The 23,584-nt window shown below is 40.6% G+C and overlaps 1 protein-coding gene across 1 annotated transcript; it reads left to right on the forward strand.

Annotated features, from left to right (window-relative positions):
* Positions 1-17,196: 17,196 nt before the first annotated feature.
* hrh1 (histamine receptor H1) lies at positions 17,197-21,659 on the forward strand. Its single transcript, XM_073072951.1, is given in 4 exon segments — positions 17,197-17,447; positions 17,449-17,629; positions 17,632-17,899; positions 21,484-21,659. Coding segments are annotated over 4 exon segments (876 nt in total).
* The last annotated feature ends 1,925 nt before the right edge of the window (positions 21,660-23,584 follow it).

Below are 23,584 nucleotides of genomic sequence, written 5' to 3' on the forward strand. Positions count from 1 at the left end.
AGTAGAATGAGGAGGGATCTCACTGAAGCCTATTGTATACTGAAAGGACTATATAGAGTTGATATGAAGACAGTGTTTGCTATGGTTGGATAGTCGAGCGCAAGAGGGAGCAGCCTCAGAAGTGGGGGATGTCCATTTTAAACAGTGTTGAAGAGGTAATCCAATCACAAACAAGAGAAAATCTACAGATGCTAGAGTCCTGCCAAAGGGTTGCGGCCCAAAACATCCACTGTACTCTTTTCCTAGATGCTGCCTGGCCTGCTGAGTTCCTCCTGCATTTTGTGCGTGTTGCGGTGATGAAGAAGAACTTCTTTGGGAAGAGTGCAGTGAATCTGTGGAGTTCATTGCCATAAATGGCTGTAGAGTCCAAGTCATTGAGTATATTTAAACCGGAGGTTGATTGGTTCTTGATTAGTCAGAGCTTCAAAGCTTACAGGGAGAAGGCAGGAGAATGGGATTGAGAGGGATAATAAATCAGCCATGATGGAATGGCAGAGCACGCTCAATGGACTGAATGTCTTAATTCTGCTTAACTGAGGCTCGTTGTGCTGGAAGGGCATTTCACTCTGCTTTATCTCTAAAAAGAAAGGAGAGTATTCCCCAACAACATTTTTTACCTGCAATGCTTTGAAAAACAGTTGCTGTTGAAGTATTATTAAATTCAGCATTATTATAGTATAACATAATCTTAAATAAAGACAGATTAATTCACAATTCAATGAGGCAACAATACAGTTAAAAGTATATTTTGGGATATTATTATGCACATGAAGTAAAGGAAATTCAAGATTCAATATTGTTTCATGTCATTTCCTGTACACAAATATTAAGGGGAATTAAATAATTATTACTCCAGATCAGATGCATAACCAAAAAAATGACAATAAATTAAAGAACTCAGTAAAAGCACAATAAATATAAATACATAAGATAGCTCATATACGTAGATTGATTGCATGTTCATAAAGTGACTCCAGTTACAGCAGAGCCTGTACAGATGCTGACTGATAAAGGAGATGATAAAGTAGTGAAGTAGGGGGTGTAGAGGGGTGGGTTAGTGGACGGAGGCGTTGACCAGCCTTACTGCTTGGGGAAGGTAACTGTTTTTGAGTCTGGTGGTCCTGGTATGGAGAGGGACAAACAGTCCATGAGCAGGGTAGGCACAATCCTTCATGATGTTACTGGCCCCTTTCTGTACACAGGACATGGATGATGTGTGGAGTGGTGCCAGTGATGCATTGGGCAGTTTGAATTAGCTGTTGTACAGCCCCCCCGTTCACTGCAGTGTGGTTTCGGTACCCTGCAGTGATGCAGCATGTTAGGATGCTCTCCTCTGCGTATCCATAGAGGCTCTCTTCAGCCTCCTCAGAAAGTAGAGGTGTAGGTGAGTTTTCCTGATTCTGTAGGATGTGATCTGGGGCCTTGAGAGTTTGTCCAAAATATTTGCACCCATGAGTTTGAAATTACTCGAAGTTTCCACTGCTGCGCCGCGGATGTAAAAAGGGGCGTGACTGGTGCAAGTTCTCCTGAAGTTCATAGCCACCTCCTTTGTCTTGCTGATACTGAAAGGAAGAGGTTATCGGCCTGGCACCAAGGCTCGAGCTCCACCACCTCCTCCCTGTAGGCCGTCTCATCGTTGTTGATTGAGAGCCCCTTCAGTGTCCCGTCACTGGCAAATATGACAATGTCATCACTAGGTGTTTGTTTGGTCATGTAGTTGTTTGTGAGCCGAACGTACAGCACAGAGCCGTGTGAAGAATGATGAGAGGAAGGGGCGGTTGTGCATCCTGACTCTCTGAGGCCTATTGATTAGAAAGTCTGACACCCAGTTGCATGACGGTGTATTTAGACCGAGGAGTAGGAGTTTGTTCACCAAGGTCTGTGGGACAATAGCGTTGAATGCCAAACTGAATTGCAGGAATAGCTCTTTCACTAAAGGTTCCTGTTGTCTAGATGTGTCAGGGCCAGGAACATGACAGGCGCAATGGCATCTATCATAGTGTAGTTCTGTTGCTAATGGAGTCCAAATCATTACACTGCACACACCATGAATAGGGCCACTAAAATATTACGATAAATGGTACTACACACTCAGGATCCACTTTATTAGGTACATCTGTAAACCTGCTCATAAATGCAAATATCTAATCAGCCAGTCATGCGGCTGCAACTCAATTCATAAAAGCAAGCAGACATGGTTCAAAAGGTTCATTTGTTCAGACCAAATACCAGAATGAGGAAGAAATATGATCTAAGTGACTTTGACCATCGAATGATTGTTGTTATCAGACAGGGTGGTTTAAGTACCTCAAAAACCACTGAACTCTTGGGGATTTTCACGCAGGAGAAAAAGTCTCCAGCTTTTACAGAGAATGATGTGAAGAACTAAAAATGTCCAGTAAGTGGCAGTTCTGAGGGCAAAAATGCATTGTTAATGAGAGAAATCAGAGGAGAAAGGCCTGACTTGACCAAGCTCGCAGGGAGGTGACAGCAGCTCAAATAACCATGCATTACAACAGCGGTGCTCAGAAGAGCAACTTCAAATGCACAACACATCAAACCTAGCAGTGGATGGGTTATAGCAGAAGAAGACCATGAACACACACTCAATGGCCACTTTATTAAGTAGAGAAGGTGCCTAATAAAGTGGCCACTGAGTGTGTTTATCAAAAACACAATGAGTAACAATCTAGCTTGTTGATTTAAAATTCAGTCAAGCCTATATATCATTCAAGAGTGAAGTAAAAACTCGAGGAAACTGCTGACTTTATGATAGAATACATTTATCTGTACTTCACAGAAAAGTGTTTAATACAAAATAGAAACATAGAAACATAGACAATAGGTGCAGGAGTAGGCCATTCGGCCCTTTGAGCCTGCACCGCTATTCAGTATGATCATGGCTGATCATCCAACTCAGAACCCTGTACCTGCTTTCTCTCCATACCCCCTGATCCCTTTAGCCACAAGGGTCATATCTAACTTCCTGATCCCTTTAGCCACAAGGGCCATATCTAACTTGTTGTTGTTTCCTTATTCAAGTAAGGGAGTAGAGATAGCCCAGGAAATTATAGACCAGTGAGTGTGGGGGGCTGTCGGAGGTTAGACTGGGACATCGAAAGTATGTAAAACTGGGCTGAGAAATGGCAGATGGAGTTCAACCGATGATTTTGATATGATAGTTTGAAAACAGGATCCATAGTAATGAAATCATTGATACCATGGAACGCAGCTTACCTGCCTAAGCTGGAGGTTAGAAAAACCACATTAACAAAATTAATGGCAAACTTGAAAAGGTACTTCTGCAAACTGCCATTTAGAAAAGGAAACTACACACAAATACAGTAAATGTTAATTGGGAAGTGGGATAAGATTGTATAAACTGATAGAGAAGTTGGATTAGTAGCAATTCTGAATACTTCTGATAGTGATCTATTTTAGGGTGGCATGGCAGCGTAGTGGTTAGCACAACGCTATATAATACAGGTGACCTGGGTTCAATTCCCACAGCTGCCTGTAAGGAGTTTGTACATTCTCTCCATGACTGCATAGGTTTCTTCCGGGTGCTCTGGTTTCCTCCCACAGTCCAAAGATGCACTATTTAGTAGGTTAATTGGTCATTGTAAATTGTCCTGAGATTAGGCTAGGGTTAAATCAGGGGATTTGAAGGACCAGAAGGGCCTATTCTGCACTGTATCTCAATATCTACAAACAAATTATCAAGACAACTTAATCATTTCTCATTTGTTGTATTCTTAATTCTTGATGCTGAGACACATCTTAGGAATCCTAGGATGCACTGGGGCACCTCATCAGTGATGTAACCTGGGGTCATTGTGTGTTTCAGATCTTTCAACATTAGACACTCTCGCCCAGGTGACCCAACCAGTGTTGCTCAGGCCCCAGCAGCATTGGTCCATGGGTCACACCACTTGATCCACAGCCATGTCGAGGCTCACTCAGCAGCCTCCGTGACAGTCCTGACGGCTCTTTTCTTTCCCTGTAGTGCCAAGGAGAGAGTGGGTTCCACACAGTGAGCAGCCAGCAGAACCTCTACAGCCCACCTCTATTGGTTTGCATCGTGCCCTCCATCCCTGTGTCCGGCACTGCTCCACCAGCTGAAGATATTTGGAACCTTACGCTCAAACACCTCCTGAATCCAGTTCTACCGTGGCCACTTGCTTCGAGGTTTCTGATGGAAGAACCATGTCAGGCCTCAGGGGAGATGATGTGATGAAGTCAGGGAACTTTAATTGCTTGCCAAGATTGACTTTCAGTTGCCAGTCAGATGCCACGGCGAGCAAGCCTGCTGGGGATCTGGGCTGTATTTATATACCTCTCTGAAATAATTTTAGATCTTTGGTGGTTAACACAAAGGATTTAAGTTTTGGGGTTAAATAACTTGCACTCGGATTAAAAGTGGAAGAAACATCTCCCAGTTTATAGTTCTGTTTACAATTTCAAGAAATATTTAAAAACTACAAGAACATTCCTATAAATGTTAAATATTTGTATAAGTGCACCATTATAATATAGATTGAAAACAGACAATTTATCAAGCTTTCATGACATTGTGGTGATAAAGATCAGAATTTCTGCTTAATGATTTTGAATATGGGGCATCTACTGGCCTGGACATCTGATAATTCCCCTACATTTCTACACATTTTGTTAAAACTGACATATTTAATAATGAACCCTTCATCAATTGCATTTTAATCAGGAGATTTTATTCATGTGTGATTGTCTTTCAAATTCACCTTAAGTTTGTTCAGTGATCAAATTTCTGAGCTGGTCAACCCCAAGATATTTGTGGGATCTAAGGTGACTGATGAGGCCAATGTGGAAACTGCAGACACTTCCATACCATCAAACACAGGAGTGGAATTAGGACATTGGGCCCACCGAGACTGCTCCGCCATTTGATCATGCAGAATATTATTTTCCAAGTAATAGCTCTTGACTTCTTCAAAAATAGCTTCACATTTTTTACCTCTCTTAAGCTTGCAGGTAAGAAGCGTTTCCTTACTGCCCAGATAAAGCTTTAAAAATCACTGGTGAGGCCTCTCTTGGAATATTGTGAGCAGTTTTGGGCCCCTTATCTAAGAAAGGATATGCTGACATTGGAGAGGGTTCCTTCATGAGTCAAGGTTTGAAGGATTTATCGTGTGAGGAGTATTTGATGGCTCTGGGTTTCTACTCACTGAAATTCAGAAAAATGAGGGGGGACCTCATTGAAACCTATCAAATGTTGAAAGGCCTCGATAGAGTGGATGTGGGGAGGATGTTTCCTATGGTGGAGGAGTCTAAGACCAGAGGACATATTCTTAGAATAGAGAGATGTCCATTTAGAATGGAGATTAGGAAGAATTTCTTTAGGTAGATGTTGTAATGTGAGTGTTATTAAAAGTAAGTTAATACTAATCGGGAAGCTGTTGGTAGCAAGAGGTGGGATCCGGGGTTGGCGGGGTCTTTACTTCCGCTCTTTTTACTCCCAGTATGCATCGTATATAGTTCCTCCACCCATGCCGCACGAGGTACCTGGAAGCCTCTGTATTGTAAATATCATTTGCCGTCCCAGATAAAGATGCTTTTTTGGCCATCAAGTTGTCCAGTGGTCTTTTTGTGAAGCAGAAATCACCACAGTAGAGAATGGTGAATCTGAGGAATTTGTTGCCACAGGCGGCTGACACATGGATCAGCCATGATGGAAAGGCGGAGCAGATTCACTGGGCCAAATGGCCGAACTCTGCTCCGATATCTTATGGTCTAATAGTCTTATCATAATTCAAAAATCGAACTTATGTCATCATCAGGGCTTCATTATCACATAATGTGCTTTTATTGATTTCCAGGACAAACTTCTTAACTTGCAGTTGTACAACTAGTTGTTTTTCCACATCAGCTGACATTTCATCAATATGCCTTGAGATTGACAATTTGCTCAAGGGATGGCTTGAATAGTTTCATATGTACTCTTGATTCATAACAATAGAAATTACAATAGAAACTGCAGGCAGAATCAATGACTCACCGATATCATGGAGCTTGCCAGCTTTTGCAATTAAGTTCAAAATCTCATAGGACTTGAGAAAAGCTTTTTCACTAAATATTTTCTTTACTGTCAGCCTTGACTGAAACTTATTGCATAGTTTTTTGAAATAATCTAGTGTCTTGTCTTTCTTGCACTTATGCGCTGTCTCAAAATGCTTCCTCAGCTTATGTGGCCGCATGCATTCGATTGAAAGTGTAATCATACAAGTTAGACACAATGGCATCCTTTTGTCCTGTGGGGATGGAATAAAACTTTGGCCAAGATACTCAATGGAATATTGCAGACAATCTTTCTTTGCCGCAGTTGCCATGGCAGCGAAGAATTTGATATAATCTGATATACGGACAGTCCCCGGGTTATGAACGAGATCCGTTCCTAAGTCTGTCTTTAAGCCGGAATTGTACGTAAGTCAGAACAGGTTAGCCTATCCTTCGATGCCTTATGCCCTGGTGCACTTTTTCCCTGTTTCGAAATGTAGGTCCTTTCAGGCATAAGCCAGTCTTGTCTACATTAAATATTCAGTCTAGCAAATAACCTCCCTCCTCAATAATTTTTTTCAACGTTTCAGGAAAATCACTCGCAGCACTTAACATCAGCACTCGCTGCTTCACCTTGCGCTTTAATAATATGTAAATTTGCCTTCACTTTGAAACGATTGAACCAACCCCTACTCGCAACAAATTCTTCATCACAGAGTGAAATAAACACGAGGTGGGAATTATCGATCCATAATTTTAACTCGTTTAACGCGTCCGTCAACGGAACAGAAACACTGCGGATTCAGCAGCAGCCGCGGGCAGCAGGTCCTGAGCCCCCCCGGGTCCTAAAGTCCACCCGCACTGAGGCAGGTTAAATAGGACACACTCAACACAGTGTTAACAGTAACGTGATCCGACTTAAAATGGCGGATGGCGTTCTCCTTCCTCGAGCCAACAAATTTTTAATATAATAGACTTTATGGCAAACCGTTCGTAAGTATGAGTTGTTTGTAAGTCAGACATTCGTAACTTGGGGACTGCCTGTAATCTGATAATTTGATGTAACATGATACATAAAAAAAGAAAAAATTAAAAAATAAATATATTTGTATATGTATGTATGTATAATAAACAGTGGGCTCTATAGAAAATGAGAATTATAATAAGTATAATCTCACATGAAAAAGTAGCAGTATTGAATGTACATATGAAAATAGAATGCTTTAGGCAGTTCTTAAGACACATTTATAAATATTTTGTTTAAATGCTATTATATATGCAAATTCTATGTGGCAAAAAAGGAGCATGCATTCACCACGAAAAGCAAATTAAACTTCCTTTCAAAATATGATCAGTTTCAAGAAGTTGATGGAAGTTGGAGATAGTGATGCAGTCGCCTCTCTGTAGTTGAGCTGTTTCTGGCAGATGACCCCATTGTAGCCTTCACGTCGTGTTTTATAAGTAATATAATGCACGCGGGTCAGTGGAAGCCAAACAGGACCAGCCTCCTTGCTGCAGCCGAACCTACCCAATCTTCAGTTTGATCGTGATACTCATAAGCTTTTTAATTAGATTACTCCAACACGGGCCACGTCGGGCTTTCCGTACAATTCCCCCTGCTGATAGGGCTTTTTAGATGAAAACCAGGCAACTTCTGACAGTCTTTCAGTTGGAATTAGATGCAGATAGTTCCTTACTAACGTGTAATTATCTGTAACAAAGTAATCATTGTCCCTAGCTGTTGGAGCACGCTGCTGGGTCACGCCCGCGCTCTCGCTGTTATGAAGGGTCTCGGCCCGAAACATCAACTGTACTCCTTTCCATAGATGCTGCCTCACCTGCTGAGTCCCTCCAGCACTTTGTGTGGTGCCGGGATTTCCAGCGTCTTAAGATTTTCTCTTGTCTGTGGTTGGTATTAATTTAGTTCTAGCTTACTGCTCTCAGGCTGCAGTGACTGCATTAGATTTTAGCTAGTTTGACAGTTTTTAGTTCGTTTGAGCGGCCCAGTTGGCCTAGCGGTAACTAATTGCCTTTTTTTCTGAACTGTTCTTATTAAGACTCAGTGAACTGTTCATTCCAGGTCAGCATCTCTCCCTCTCCACTTGGGCCATCACTGAACTCCTGTCATTTGTATGTAAAATAAAAGCACACAGGACAGAGGTTAAGGCACTAATAGTGGACAGAGGACTGACATCTGGCAAGAAAAAAGTAGGCATTCACAGCTTTTGTATCCTAATGGTGTCACGGGATTCAATGCTGTGAACCCAGCGTTGATTTGGACGCTGAAATTAAATGCGATATCTCCCGGTGTGTGATGTCGCAGAGCTAGGGTCTCATATAGAAACCTATAAAATTCTGATAGGAGTGGTCAAATTAGATGAAGGATTTCTGATATCTTCATCTACATGGCTCCAACCCAAAACATTATGGCTGTGTGGTGAACTACATATACCTGTCTGGACTGCTCCTGTGGCTCCTCCCACAGACCCCTGCTGACTGCTCCTGTGGCTCCTCCCACAGACCCCTGTATAAAGGCGATTGAGGCCTGAGCCCGGCCTCATTCTCCAGGATGTAGTGTTGTTCATTCTTCCAGTCAATAAAAGCCGATATCTCGCTTCTTACGTCTCAGAGTGAGTTATTGATGGTGCATCAAGCTGACTCTGCACTTCGCTGTCAAATGAAATTCTAGGTATGACCTGAACCCGCTGTAACTTGCCTACCACCACAACGGATCTACAGCTGATGCAATCACACTGCTTTCCACTTGGACCACCTGGACAACAGGAATACCTACATCAGGCTACTGTTAGTTGATTATAGTTCAGCATTCAACACCATCATTCCCTCTGAACTCATCAACAAGCTTCAAATCCTGGGCCGCCATGCCTCCTTCTGCAACTGAATCCTTGACTTCCTCATCAGGAGACGACAGCCTCTTGAAGTACCATCTTTAACTCCTGCGCACCACAAGGATGTGTGCATAGACCACTGCTCTACTCTCTCTACACGCCTGGCTGTGTAGCTAGTCACAGCTCAGACGCCATCTATAAATTCACTGATGCCACAACTGTTTCCAGCAGAATCTCAGATGGAGATGAGGAGGCGTACAGGAGTGAGATGGATCAGCTGGTTGAGTGACTTTGAACAACACCTTTTACTCAGTGTCAGTAACACCAAGGAATTGATTGTAGGTTTCAAGAGGGGGAAGTTGGGAGGACACAAAGCAGTCCTCATCAATGGGACAGCAGTGGAAAGGGTGAGCAGTTTCTAATTCCTGAGCTCCAACAGGCTTAGAGGATCTATTCTGGACCCAACACATTGATGCAATTTTGAAGAAGGCACGCCAGTGGTTATTTTTCATTAGGAGTTTGAGGAGATTTGGTATGTCACACAAGACTCTAGCAAATTTCTACAGATGTGCAATGGGGAGCATTCTAACTGATTGCATCACCATCTGGGATGGAGGTAACATTGCAGGGGAATGGAAATAGCTGCAGAAGGTTCTAGACTCAGCCAACTCCATCATGGGCACTAGCGTTCCCACCACCGAACCTTCCCAAAGCATGACACCAAAAGAAGGCGGTATCCATCAGTAAGGACCTCACCATCCTGGACACGCCTTCTTCTTATTACTACCATCAGGAAGGAGATACAGGAGTCTCAAGGACTCCTTTTAAGAACAGCTTCTTCCCCTCTGCTATCAGATTTCTCAATGGCCCATGAACACCACCTCAATATTTTCCTCCTTTTATGACCATTTATGTATTTTTAATACATTCTTATTATAACACAGCAATTTTAATATATCTCACTGCACTACTGGTGCAAAAAAATCACAACAATGACAATAGACCTAATTCTGACTCTGCTTCTGAAATGGGCTAACAAAACATTCAGTTCAAGAACAATGAGGAAAAGGCAAATGCTGGCCTTGTCAGCTACACCCAGGTCTCACTAAAGAGTTAAAAATATCAGCGCATGCAAACTCAGTCTGGATGTCTTGGTATTTTTGGTTAATAGTGACCTTTTCCAAGCAACTTGATTTGGGCACTTCAAAATCTTTGTGGCATTTAAATCCTAACAATTTCACAAAGCAGGATGCTGAACCTATGAGGTCTCAGTATATTTTGAAATGCTCTGATACAGCCCATGCAATTGTAGCACATCGTAGATAATTGTCTTTCCCAGGGCAGAATAAATGGTTGTAACACATGGAGCTAAAATGAAATATTGTCAAATATTGTCTATGGAAGCAATAAATGAGGAAATCCATGAACTATTTAAACTTAGCCAGGAGCAAATCTCTAGTTTACTATGACTGAGTAAGTCAAATTCTATTTTATTTGGTTCTGGGATTTGTAGCTAGTTTTTTTTAGAGTGAGGTTCTGCAATGCAGAATTAATTAGTCCCATGAGTTTGTGAATCAAATTAAAATCGTATTACATTGGATGTCCAAGATTTTGATTGCTCTTTGTGTTTTGAATAACAATGTTGTTACCAGCACATTTTCATGGTGATTATATTGAAACTGAGTTATCGTTTTAAATGTAAATATCTGAAGCCTTAGTATTCTGGGCTATAGTTACATGAAACAATTGCAGCTCAGGAGTTTGTTTATATGCTTCTTGTAGGTTAATGCAGAGTTAAAGGAAATTGAGAGAGTGGGTTTTGTGCCCTGAGACGAGTGCTAATGCTGGGATTTACCTGGTTATCTCCAAGAAAGTCCAAGTTCTCAGTGAAGGCAGAAGACTTAATGGCATTTTCCAGCCAGCCCCCATTGGCTGTGGCTGTCCCTGTGCGGCTCTCTGTAAAATCCAGCCCGCAAGGTGGAAAATCTTCCTATAGCGCCCGCACTGCTGCCATTAGTCAAATGAGTGGGATATTTCAGCTCCCTGAAGAAAGGTGAGTAGTAATGCTTTCATTATTTTACTGGATATTTTTACTGCTTTTCAAACCCTTCCTCAGGGTCTCAGCCTGAAACATTGACTGTACTCCTCTCCATAGATGCTGCCCAGCCTGCTCAGCTCCTCCAGCATTTTGTGTGTGTTGCTTGGATTTCCAGTGTCCACAGGTTTTTGCTTGTTTGCTAAAGGAACAGAAGTTGGATTGTAATGCAAATCTACCAGATGTATTGTACTTTAGAGTCCCAGTACGACGTGCTAGTCAGAGCAGGTACAGGATGATAGTACAGATGAGGAAGAGGTGCTGGGGGCAGGGTCTCAGATTTCGGGATCTTTGGTATCTCTTCTGAGGATGGTATGACATGTACAAAACAGGATGGGTTGCACCTGAACCCGAGGGGGATCAATATCTTTGCGGGGCAGGTTTGCTAGAGCCGTTGAGGAAGGTTTAAACTAACTTGGAAGGGGAATGGGAACTGGCATGATAGGGCTGAAGATGGGGGATGTGGATTGTAACTCTATGCATTGTGTAGAGAGAATGTGAGGAAGGACAGGCAGATGATCGGGCAAAATTGCGGACAGTGGGATGAGTTGAAGTGTAACGGGACAAAATCAAAAAGGGTGATGAATACAGACTGAACATGTTATATTTGAATGCACACAGGAAACAGAATATGGTTAATGATCTTATAAAATAGTTAGAGATGGGCAGGAATGATTTTGTGGGCATCACCGAGTCGTGTCTGAAAGAAGATCATAGTCGGGAGCTTTATATCCAAGGATACATATTGCATCAAAAGAACAGGCAGGTAGGCAGAGAGGGTGGAGTGGCTCTGTTGGTGAAAAATCAAATCGAGGCCTTAGAAAGAGGTGACATAGGATTGGAAGTAAGTAAACAGCAAGGGTGTGGGATACATATTACAATGCACATGGAGAAGGCATGTCAGAAGGGCAAAGTTACCATTGCAATGGGGGACTTCAATAGGCAGGTAAAGTGGGAAAATCAGGTTGGTGTTGGATCCCAGAAGAAGGAATTTGTAGAGTGCCTACAAGATGGCTTTTTAGAGCAGCTTGTGGTTGAGCCAAGAAGGGGAAAGACAATTCTGGATTGGGTGTTATATAATGAACCAGATTTAATTAGGCAGCTTAAGGTAAATAAACACTTAGGAGGCAGTGATCATAATACAATAGAATTCACCCTGCAGTTTGAGAGGGAGAAGATAAAGTCAGATGTACCAGTATTACAGTAAAGGGAATTACAGAAGGCTGAGAGAGTAGCCGGCCAAAGTTGATTGGAAAGGGACACCCTAGCAGAGGTGACGGCAGAACAGCAATGGCTGGAGTTGCTGGGGGCAATTTGGAAGGCACAAGATAGATGCATCCCAAATGCTGAGATGTAATGCTGAGGCTTTGGTCAGACTGCACTTGGAGTATTGTGAGCATTCTTGTCACCTTGCCTAAGAAATTATGTGCTGACATTGGAAAGGGTACAGAGGAGTTTCACAAGAATTACTCAGGGAATGAAAGGGTTAATGTATGAGAAGCGTTTGATGGCTCACTGGCGTTTAGAAGAGTCTATCGAATACTGAAAGGCCTAGAGCAGACGTAGAGGGAATGTTTCCTATATTGGGCAAGTCTAGCACCAGAGGACCCTGCCTCAGAATAGAGGGACATCCATTTAGAACAAAGATGAGGAGGAATTTCTTTAACGAGAGTGTTCATTGCCAAGGACAGCTGTGGAGGCCAAGTCATTGACTACATTTAAAGTGGAAGTCGATTGGTTCTTGATTAGTCAGGGTGTCAAGGTTATGGAGAGAAGGGAGAAGAAAGGGGTTGAGAGGGACAATAAATCAGCCATGAAGAAATAGCGGAACAGACTCGATGGACCAAATGGCCTAATTCTGCTCCTATGTTTTATGGTTTTTTGGTCTTATCTGGACCATAAAGACTGTATCCATTGAAAATCATTCATTTCCTTTCTAATTCCTGTCCCCAATGAACATTTTGCCTAACCAACACATACAAAATGCTGGAGGAACTCAGCAGGTCAGGCAATGTCTATGGAAATGAATAAACAGTCAACGTTCCGGGTTGAGACCCTTCATCAGGACTGGAAAGGAAAGGGGGAGGATGCCAGAATAAAAAGGTAGGGAGAGGGTAAAGAGGACAAGTAGAATGTAATTGGTGAAGCCAGGTGGGGAGTGGGGGAAGGCAGAGAGCTGGAGAACCATGTGTTCATACTAGTTTATGTGAACTTATTTTTTGCTGATCTCAATCTCAAAAGTGATTCAAATCCTCATCAATTTGTTAATTTTAAACACTATAAATGGACATCTGGTACAATGTTTAGTTTTCTTTCCAAACTCAATTATTCTTGACTCAGAAGTAGATTTGTTTTTACTTTTTCATAGAATGTAAGCGTAACATTAATATTTTTGCTTCTTCTAACCCATATTGTCAGCTGTGATCTGACTGCAGACATAAATCAACTTGTTTTTTCGTACCAGAATCAATCACACCCACACAGCAGTCAAGCATAGAGCAAACTTTAAAATGCTTCTGAAGAATGGAGAAACTTTGAATGTTTATAATAATTCAAATACATTACAAGTAGTCATTTCAAAACTCTTTATTTAATGTATCATTCAGCATTGACTCTGTCAGTTTCCCTCTGAGTCAGAATTTGTGGGCTCACATCCAGCCCTAGAAACATGATCAAGGCTGTGCATCTGTGCACTTTGAAGGAATGCTGTATTGTTGGAGGTGTTGTTTTTTCAAATGAGACTTTAATCCAAATTTTTGTTTGTGGTCTAAAATGGATTGGAAAGATCTTGTGGCTCTGTATTGAAGAAGAGCAGTGGAAATGTTACTGGTGTTCTGCCAATATTTACCCCACAATCAACAAGAATACTCCTCTTTCATCACTACATTACTATTTGTGGGAGTTTGCTGGGGGGGGGGGTGTAAATGAGCTGGTGTATTTTATACATTATAGAAGTAACTATACTTCAAACATACAGGCTTTGTTGCATTCTAGGAAATCCTGAAATCATGCAAGGAGCTATCCACAGGCAAGTTATCTCTTTTTGTACTGCTGACATTGGTGGAGTTGAAAACATAAGTTCGTTTGGAAACTGAAACATTCAAGACTGAATTTATTTTGGAGAATTTTAACTCTGAATAGCAGCTGTTAAATGTAAAATTGTACAATTCAGAATGACATCCAGTATTAGTCATGCTGTTCAGTTTGGAGTGATTTGAATAGTATCATCTGTAGACATCAAATAAAGAACTAGGAATATTCAATGTGTTTTCTTCAAGTGCCACTTAGGACCAGAAACATTTCCACTGAAGTGCTCACTCGGGCGTATTAGTCATCTTTAAATGTGAAAGATCAAAGGCTTTAGAAGTATACACAGTACTCTAGGTATTTACACCAATGAAAGATTTTTTAATATCTGATGATCTTGGAGAAAGAACCCTTTCCGCTCCAGTATTATACTTCAGATTTGAAAGCCAATGATTGTCAAGGCTGTGCAAAGACTAAGTACTGTTTGTTGTAAAGCAACGTTAGTATCATTTCTGTAACAATAAGCATTCCTATTTTCCAGAAGTCAAAACCTTAGCATACATATTAATGAAGTTTGGAGATTTTACTTACTGACCACTGTCTAATTGCAACATACCTGTATGTCAAGAACTGTGTTCAATTCATTTTTTTCAGTTTGTTTCATTTAAAACAATACTTTTTAAAAACAATATTTTTGCATGATAATTAATGCAAGATCTGATATATCAAGATAGTATATGAACTGGGAAAGCAGATTTTTATTTTTGAGCAGATAGTACAGTAACACAATATGACTGGATCTGTATTATTAATCTCTGGAAACACTGGGAAATATATTTGTATACTTTACCTTTGTGAGACATATTGTTTTATATTATTTTACTGCCTACTCTAATTTTAGTGCTAAACTGCATATTATTGCTACCTAACATGAAGCATAATACTCAACGTGTCCTATATGGACATGGCTGATATAACCAATGCTTAACCTCCCTACTTTTGTTTTCAATTCTCATAACAATAACAATTCGTTTGTTTTCCTAATAATATCTGGATACCGGCGATCCAGAAATCATGTAATTGGGCATCCAGGTCACTCTGTTGCTCGGAACTCTATAACCTTTTGTTATTCCTAATGTGGAGCAAGCTGCCAGCGCAAGCAGTGCACCCGAGCTTGATTTCAGTGTCTAAGAGAAGTTTGAATAGGTACACGGATGGTAGGTGTATGGAGGGCTACGGTTCTACTGCAGGTCGATGGGAGTAGGCAGCTTAAATGGCTCAGCATGGATTAAATGGGCTGAAGGGCCTGTTTCTGTGCTGTATTTTTCTATAACTCTGACTCTATTCGCAGAGTAGCTTTTTAGTTTTACTGCCCAAATGGTCAATTTCACATTGGAGCCGTACCTTTGACCCCAATCTTGGATGGATCTGTCTCCTCTAACCTTTCCCAGACCTGAGTCCAGCTGAGCTGAAGCCAGTCTGCCTCAGCTACCCTCCAATGCGGAGTGATCTAGGGGAAACATTGGACAAAACATGGTGTACAAGGCCTTTGTCAAAGTCACTAGTTATAAATTTATTTTAGTAAGAATGTTAATTAATTCTAAACATCAATGTAAGTTAAAATAAAGGAAAATGACTTCTGCTTCCACCCATTCACGTGAATGTGGTGGTCCAGGATACAACTGCAGAGCCAGCTCCTCAGCTCAGCAGGGGCGAAGTCTACTCCAAGTACTGCGCTCGGGCTTCTGACCACCAATGCATCCCTGACTTCGGCTAACCCATGCAGTAATCTGTAGAATCTGTGCACTGAGCTTGTGACTTATTGAGAGGGAGTGAATTACGTTAACGCATGCCAGCCAGGGATTTTCTCCTGAGCCACATGCTGAAAAGCAGTGCAGTCCAGCTCAGTAACAAAGGCTAATTGATCGAACACTGTTACTGTTTAAAAAAAATGCTTTGAGGCACATTGAGAGGGAGTGGGAACTATGTTTAAAGATGAAATTCCAGACTAGGGATTGGTATCAAATTTTGTTTGACAACAGTACGATGGAGTACTTTGACATGACTTATAGCGTCAAAGCTGCTGCATAAATAAAACCTCTTGTTGTTTTTAACGCAGCAGCGTAAGGGAAAAATATAGTTCAAATCAGTAAAGGAATGAGGGATCATGAAAACTTTATGAAAAAACATGGGCCTGGTTTTCAGAAGATCTTCAAGAAGAAGAGTGAAATGTTGAGATGAAACCGTTTGACGATGGGTCTCCATGATGTAGTTCTGAGGTGCCTGAGGTTTTACCTCATAAATAAATAATGATGGAGTGAATAAAAAGCCAACCCGAAGCTGAGGGAAAATGGAGGAGTTTACAAAGAGTGCAAGGGCAATTCTATAATAAATAAAGAGTGCATGAGTTGGAATGATGTCAGAGGCAAATGCATGGTGAGGCAAATAGCCTTTACTCAAATATTCTTCCATTTACATGATGATTTTTCTGGAATTCAAACCAGACATTTGGGCTGCAAACAAAAAAAAAAAAAAAAAAATCATGGGCGAATTCTGCACGACAACAGAAAGCAATTGTGTGATTTTATTAAAAATCTGTGGTCCTGCCCTGACTCAGCAAAGGCTTAGAAAAAAACTGGCCTTAAAAAGAAACCTGTCCATGAAAATTAAGCAGCTCAGTGGGATGGATCTTTGCTTTTCTGATCTCAGACACTTCTGTACAGAATCAGCATTGCTCCACATCTTCAAGAAAGGATTAAACCGACAATATATGTATGACAAACATATTACGTGTGATGCTTGCAATATATGTGTATGATATTGCACAAATATCCTGACAACACTGCTGTCTGAATGTTGCCACTGAACTTCATGTGACTTCTGGGACAGCACTATGTTGACAGGCAATGCTATTTCAACACCAGCAAAATAGTGCAGTGCGCAAGCCCGGGTCCATTCTATGCAGTAGGACAACTGTGAAGCTGAGCACTTCTGTTTCTTTTGACTATGATTAAGCATGTCTAGTTTGTAAGTATTAATTCACGATCTTCCGTTTTTCAGACACATTTCACTCTGGAGCATTAGCCAAGACCAATTTGTGTGCACTGGCTGTATAATCCTGTCTCCCTTCCTTATTCATGATGAATATTACCATGTCAATATCAAACACAGCAGAAAACTACACAATGGAATATGGCAACCTATGACATCCTGCTAAAAGTATCTTACTTACCCTGCCTTAAGCTCCATATCTTTACTGACTGTCCTATGAAGGCTTTGGTGCCGTATGTTGTGAAAAGAGAAAGAAAGTTGCATAATATTGCAAACACGTACATTGTAAATCTATCTTTGGCAGACCTGTTTGTTGGCATGACAATCATGCCCTTTAGAATTATATGTATGTTGGGAAAAAAATGGAAACTAAGAAGAGCAATCTGCCAGTTTTAGCAACACAGCTTCCATTTTCAGTATTGTGAATCTGTGCATGGATAGGTACCAGTCGGTTCTTGGTCCACTGAAGAATTTGAAATACCGCACCAGAGCCAGATCAGTCGCAATGATTGCGGGATCGGGGCTTCTGTCGCTGACTTGGATCTTCCCTGTCTTGGGATGGCACAGCGTTGCAAACAGAGGTATCAGGTATCAGGTATCAGGACACCAACCAGTAAGTGTGAAACTGAGTTTCGCTCTGTCACCTGGTTCAAAATTCTTACAGCAGTTCTGAACTTCTATGTCCCATCCATATTAATGCTATGGTATTACACAAGAATCTACATGGTTGTCATAAAGCACCTCCAGCAGAAAGGCAATATGCATGGCCTAGTCAACAGAAGGATTCTCAAGAATAATTTGAAGCATTCGTTATACAATCGTGAAAATGTTCTGAGCCAGCAAGGTGAAAAATCATGTCACAGGTTCCTAAGTAATGAAGTCAGAGATACACACAGAGTTTCAGAGTCCACAATAAATTTTTCTGGCTTAAAAGGAATCAAAATACATCATCCTTTACATGTCAAGAACATCCTAATTGAAAGTAACCAAGGGCTTGCTGCCTCCTCTAAATCAGAATTGAAGGAACAAATTTCTACAAATGTTTACAATCATGTGGTCCTTCTCAATAACTCACAAATTACCATAAGGACCTGTGGTGAACTACATATACCTGTCTGGACACGCCCCCTGATGACTGCTCCTGTGGCTCCTCCCACAGACCCCTGTATAAAGATGATGGAGGTCTGAGCCCGGCCTCTCTGTCTCCAGGATGTAGTATAGTGTTCACTCACTGCTTGTTCCTTCTTCCAGTCAATAAAAGCCGATATCTCGCCTTTACGTCTCAGAGTGAGTTATTGATGGTGCATCAGGACCAATACTACAGATCAAATGATATTTCAACCTTGAAGGAAAGTCTCATCCAGAATTGTCTGACGACTAAAGTGCTTTCCTTTGAGCACCCTATACATACAAGGAGAAAATACCACTCAACTAACAGAATATGTTGTAAAAGAACAAACAGAGGATCTGGAAGGTAAGACATGTGAAATATCACCTATACAGCCGTTTAATAACGTGCCTCATCAATTCAGTCTGCATCCAAAAGCAACATTCTGGGATGATAGTTCTGAAAAAGTGGAAGGAGCAGACGATGTTAGCCAATTTAAGCCACTGTGGCAAAGATTTTCCTTGCAATCTGCACAATTCCTCGTAATAAAGGAAAGGAAAGACATGCAGCAGTTATAGTGGCTGCCTTCCTGGTGTGCTGGTTCCCTTTGGAATTTTTTTTTTTGCAATTTGTTTTATTGAAGTTCATCAAACAAACATTTCCATAAGATGTATTTCAGACATTGTACATATATATCATATAATCATATATGTCACAAATCTCCACATAGTATTCATCTGAGGTATACACTTATAGAAAGAGTGGAAAGAAAAAGCAAGCAAAAGGAAAAAACTACGTACAAGTAGGGAGTGATTTTTTTTTACAACATATTCATTGATTTGTGAGAATAAAATCAGGCCTATGAGGTGTTATGTAGTTAAACCATTTTTCCCAGTATGAATCAAATTGTTCCAGCTTATGATCAACAGATGCTGTTATCTTCTCCATTTTGTAAATGTCCATTGTAATTTCCATCCATGCATTTAAAGTTGGGCTCTCCTGTGATAACCATTTCCTAGTAAGAGTCTTTATAGCAGCCACCAACATTATATTCATTAAATATTTATCTCTTTTCAACCGTTCTTGAGGTATATACCCAAAATATATGGTCTTACTCTCTAAGGGTATTTCACATTTAAAGATGTCTTGTAGGGCATTGTGTATCCCCCTCCAATAGTCTTTGATACCAGTCCCAAAAAATATGATAATGATTTACATTTTGATTTCCACAATTTCTCCAGCAAACAGGGAGGTTACTATCATAATGGGATTTCTGAGAGGGTGTAATAAAATATCTTATCAAGTTTTTCCATCCAAACTCCCTCCATTTCTGTGAACTGGTTCACTTCCATTGATACCTCCATTCTTCCTCAGATATAATTATCCCTCCTTCCTGCTCCCATTTTGTTTTAATGTATGAAGTCGAATGTGTTTTAAGATTTGACAACCCCTTATACATGCTTGAAATGATTCTATTACTGTTATCTGAATTATATGCTTTACTAAATAGCTCTATCAAGCATGTACTTGCCTTGGTTACATTTTTAAGCGTCTTATAAGCATATTGTCGCATCTGTAAATATCGATAAAACTCTTGTTTTTCTAATAAGTGTTTCTCCTTAAGCATTTCAAAACTGAACAGCGTTCCTTCTTTCATTACGTTGCAAAGAACTGTTATTCCTTTAGCTGTCCAGTCTTTAAATCTAGCATCCAACTTATTTGGTGTAAAATCCGAGTCATATGCACACCATTTAATAATTGCAATATCTCCCTCTAGATTATATTCTTTTGTAGTAGTGTTCCATATTTTAAGAGTCAATTTCACCCATGGGTTATCAATAGTATTTATATACCTTTGCAGGTTGTTATCAGCTAAAATTGCTTGTATTGTGGCGACCCACTTTCTGCGCAGGCGAACCGGCTCACAAATAGCCAGCGCGCAGGGGGAGACTTTGGTAATGCACCTCTGATGTCATTTCCGCCTGGAGAGGGCGGGCGCTGGGGATTAAATGCCAGCGCCGCGAAGTTTGAATAAACTAGTCTGGAAACAACTTACAGACTGCGTGTCGTTATTTCAGCACTGTGTGTAGCACATCGCTACGGTATGGGGATGGGAAGTATCCCCTCCTCAATGTTTTTCCATTGAGCGTCATATGATGGGTTGCACCAACATATCACAGCTCTCAACTGTGCTGCAAAATAATAATCTCTAAGAGAAGGTAGGCCCCATCCCCCCTTTTCCTTTGCTAATTGCAAAGTTTTGAGATGAACTCTAGGCCTTTTACCCTGCCAGATATACCTTGATAACATCTTGTTCCATTCATTGAATTGATTTTGGTTAATCTCTATTGGTAGGGTCTGAAAGAGATATAACAGCCTGGGCAGTATATTCATTTTAATAGACTCAATCTTTGAACTGAGACTAAAAAAGGAATCAGGTTCCATCTTGCCATATCTTCCTTAATTTTTTTATATAAAGGCTGATAATTACATTCTGATAATTTTGCCAAATCTTTTGGCATAATGATGCCCAAATATTTGAAAGACTCTGTGTGCCATGCCCAGGGATATGTACTTTCAATTTCTCTTGGTGGGCTATAGTAATATGAAAGTAATTGGGTTTTATCTGTGTTGATCTTGTATCCTGATAATTGACCATATTGTTCAAAGGATTGCATCAATTTAGGTAAGGAGTATGTTGGTTGCCCTAGATAGATCAAAATGTCATCCGAGTAACAAGCCAATTTATGCTGTCCCTTTAATGGTAATTCCCCTGATATCTTCATTTTGTCTGATGCATTGAGCTAATGGTTCCAGATATAATGCGAAGAGTAGCGGTGACCATGCATAACCCTGTCTCGTGCCCCTTTCTAGGGTAAGACTATTTGATAAATATCCATTGATTTTAATCCTAGCAGTAGGTTTGTCATATAGTGTCTGTATAGTTTTAATAATTGTGTCTTGGAAACCAAATCTATGTAAAACTCTGTAAAGAAAATTCCAATTAACCGAATCAAATGCCTTTTCAGCATCCACGCTTATCACTATTGCTTCGATTTTTTTTGGTATATGATCCATAATGTGAAGTGCCCTTCGTATATTGTCTTGTGTTTGGCGTTGTCGTATAAAACCTGTCTGATCGTTACGTATCATTATGGGTAGAAACTCCTCTAATCGTTTGGCCATGATGGAGGTAAATAATCTATAATCTACATTAAGAATGATCTAAATGACCCACGTTCCATTTTATCCTTGCCTTCTTTCGGTATAGCTGAGATTATCGCCTCCTTCCAACTGGGTGCCATTTGCGCCTTTTTTAGAGCCCCTTGGAATTTTTATGGTCATGGGGTTCTGTGATACTTGTGTCAGCCACAGTTTACACATGATCACAATATGGTTGGGTTACATTAATTCAACATTAAACCCATTCATTTACCCTCTGTGTAACAAAAACATCAAGAAAGCTTTCAAAGCTGTCTTCCATTTTCGGTCTTAATTTATGTACAAATACTTCTGAACCAAATATTCATGTGTGATCGCTGCTCTTTATTACTCTGCTTTGATAACCACCAAAACCCAAAGACATCAGTTATTTTAATAAAAATATTATCAGTTATCCTAGCAATTTTGTACATTGATTGAACTTTAAACTATATTTGATGATTTCAGCAATTCACTTGCAAAAGGAAAATCAAGTGCCTTTGACTGTTATGTAATACTGGAAAATATCTTATAGCCAGTCTGTTCAATTACAAAATGTACACATATTGGTTGTAAATTTAAAGCATAAATATGGCTGGTAAATATTTTCAATCTCAAAATGAAAATGAACGATTGAAGATGACATACTAAATAGATGTATATATTCTGGATCATAGAGTTTTCAAAAATGTTTGTATGTAAAATGGATTTGAAAGAAATCATAGGTTAGAATTTTAAAATATAATATACAGCAAGCAAAAAAATATAGAGGTTGAGTTTTATCCTTGAGGAATTTATTTATTTTCGTCAAGCCTGTTGAGCGCACATATCGTAGACCTTCCAGAGGTCTACCAAACTGTTGCTTGTCAAATTACAACAGTGACACAAATAGACCGCTGATGGTCAGGATGAGAACAAATCTTAACTATACACATTCAATTATCAACAAAGTAAATCATTTTCAGACAGAACTAGGAAATTTTAGAGAACAAGAGCAGTTTAAGTGGTAGAGAAGAGTGAGATTAGGGAGAGTAGGGGGAAGAAAGGAATTGCCTGTGAGAGAGTGATCGGGAGAAATGGGACAAATACTTCTAAGAGATTGGGAAAAGGCTTGTCCACAGGCACTGATCTATCTAGCGCAGGGGTGTCAAACTCATTTTAGGTCACGGGCCGGATTGAGCAAAATGCAGCTTCATGCGGGCCGGATCAGTCGGACGTGTGCGAACGCAGCTTTCGTTGCCTCCGTTTTTTCAGCCTGCTCTCATGTGTCTCAGTCTCTGCTATAACTACAAAGTGTTTCACTTTACAAATTCCGTTTCTTATGAAGAAGACTGCCGAGCAAGACTGCCGAATAAACACTAAAAACCCTGAAAACCTGGTACCTGAATAAACTCAACATTAGCCATATCATATGCCATAGGCGCTTCGATTACTGTGTCCAGCTTTAATAGTAATTAGATATTATCTCGCGGGCCAAAGATAATTCCACCGTGGGCCGGATTTGGCCCGCGGGCCTTGAGTTTAACATATATGATCTAGCGGATCTGTAAGTAGAAGGGCGACAGAGGTAGGAAAACAAAATAAAATGTCCTGGAAGCTACAGAGTTTTGAAAGATGATAACAGATGTATATTTCCAAGGTTATTAAAATCAAAGTCAAGCCATCCCTTCCCGACACTACCAGTCTCATGGTATGCTGTCAGGTCTCCACCCTCCTTCAGTCTACAGTGGAGAGGTAGTAGAGGGGTAAGTTCGCTGTTCCAGGAGGTTTACCCCTGTCTGCACTGAACTGAGGCTGCGGCCTGCAACAGCAGGCTCCTGGACTGGCTGCAGTGATGGCTGACTTTGTGGCTGCAGACTCACTTTCATGAACTTTATTTACTTACTTTCATTACCTGCATGATTAGTTTTTTCCCCTGCACATTGGGTGTTTGATGGTCAGTTTTTTTGATGGATTCTATTGGGTTTCTTTGTTTGTGGCTTCCCGTAAGGAGGTGAATCTCAAGGCTGAATATAGTATACATACTTTGATGATAAATGTACTTTGAACTTTTAACTTTGGAAAATATATAGAGCCTTGAAAAAGTATTCAGCCACCAACCCTTTGTTCATTGAAGCACCCCACCAATAACTCTCGGAGACGGGAGGCAAAAGATAGGCTTTTATTAGCTGCAAGAAACGACCACACAACATCCTGAAGACTGAGGGGGGAGCAGTGCCT

Source organism: Hemitrygon akajei, chromosome 19, assembly GCF_048418815.1.
Source record: "Hemitrygon akajei chromosome 19, sHemAka1.3, whole genome shotgun sequence".
NCBI lineage: Eukaryota > Metazoa > Chordata > Chondrichthyes > Myliobatiformes > Dasyatidae > Hemitrygon > Hemitrygon akajei.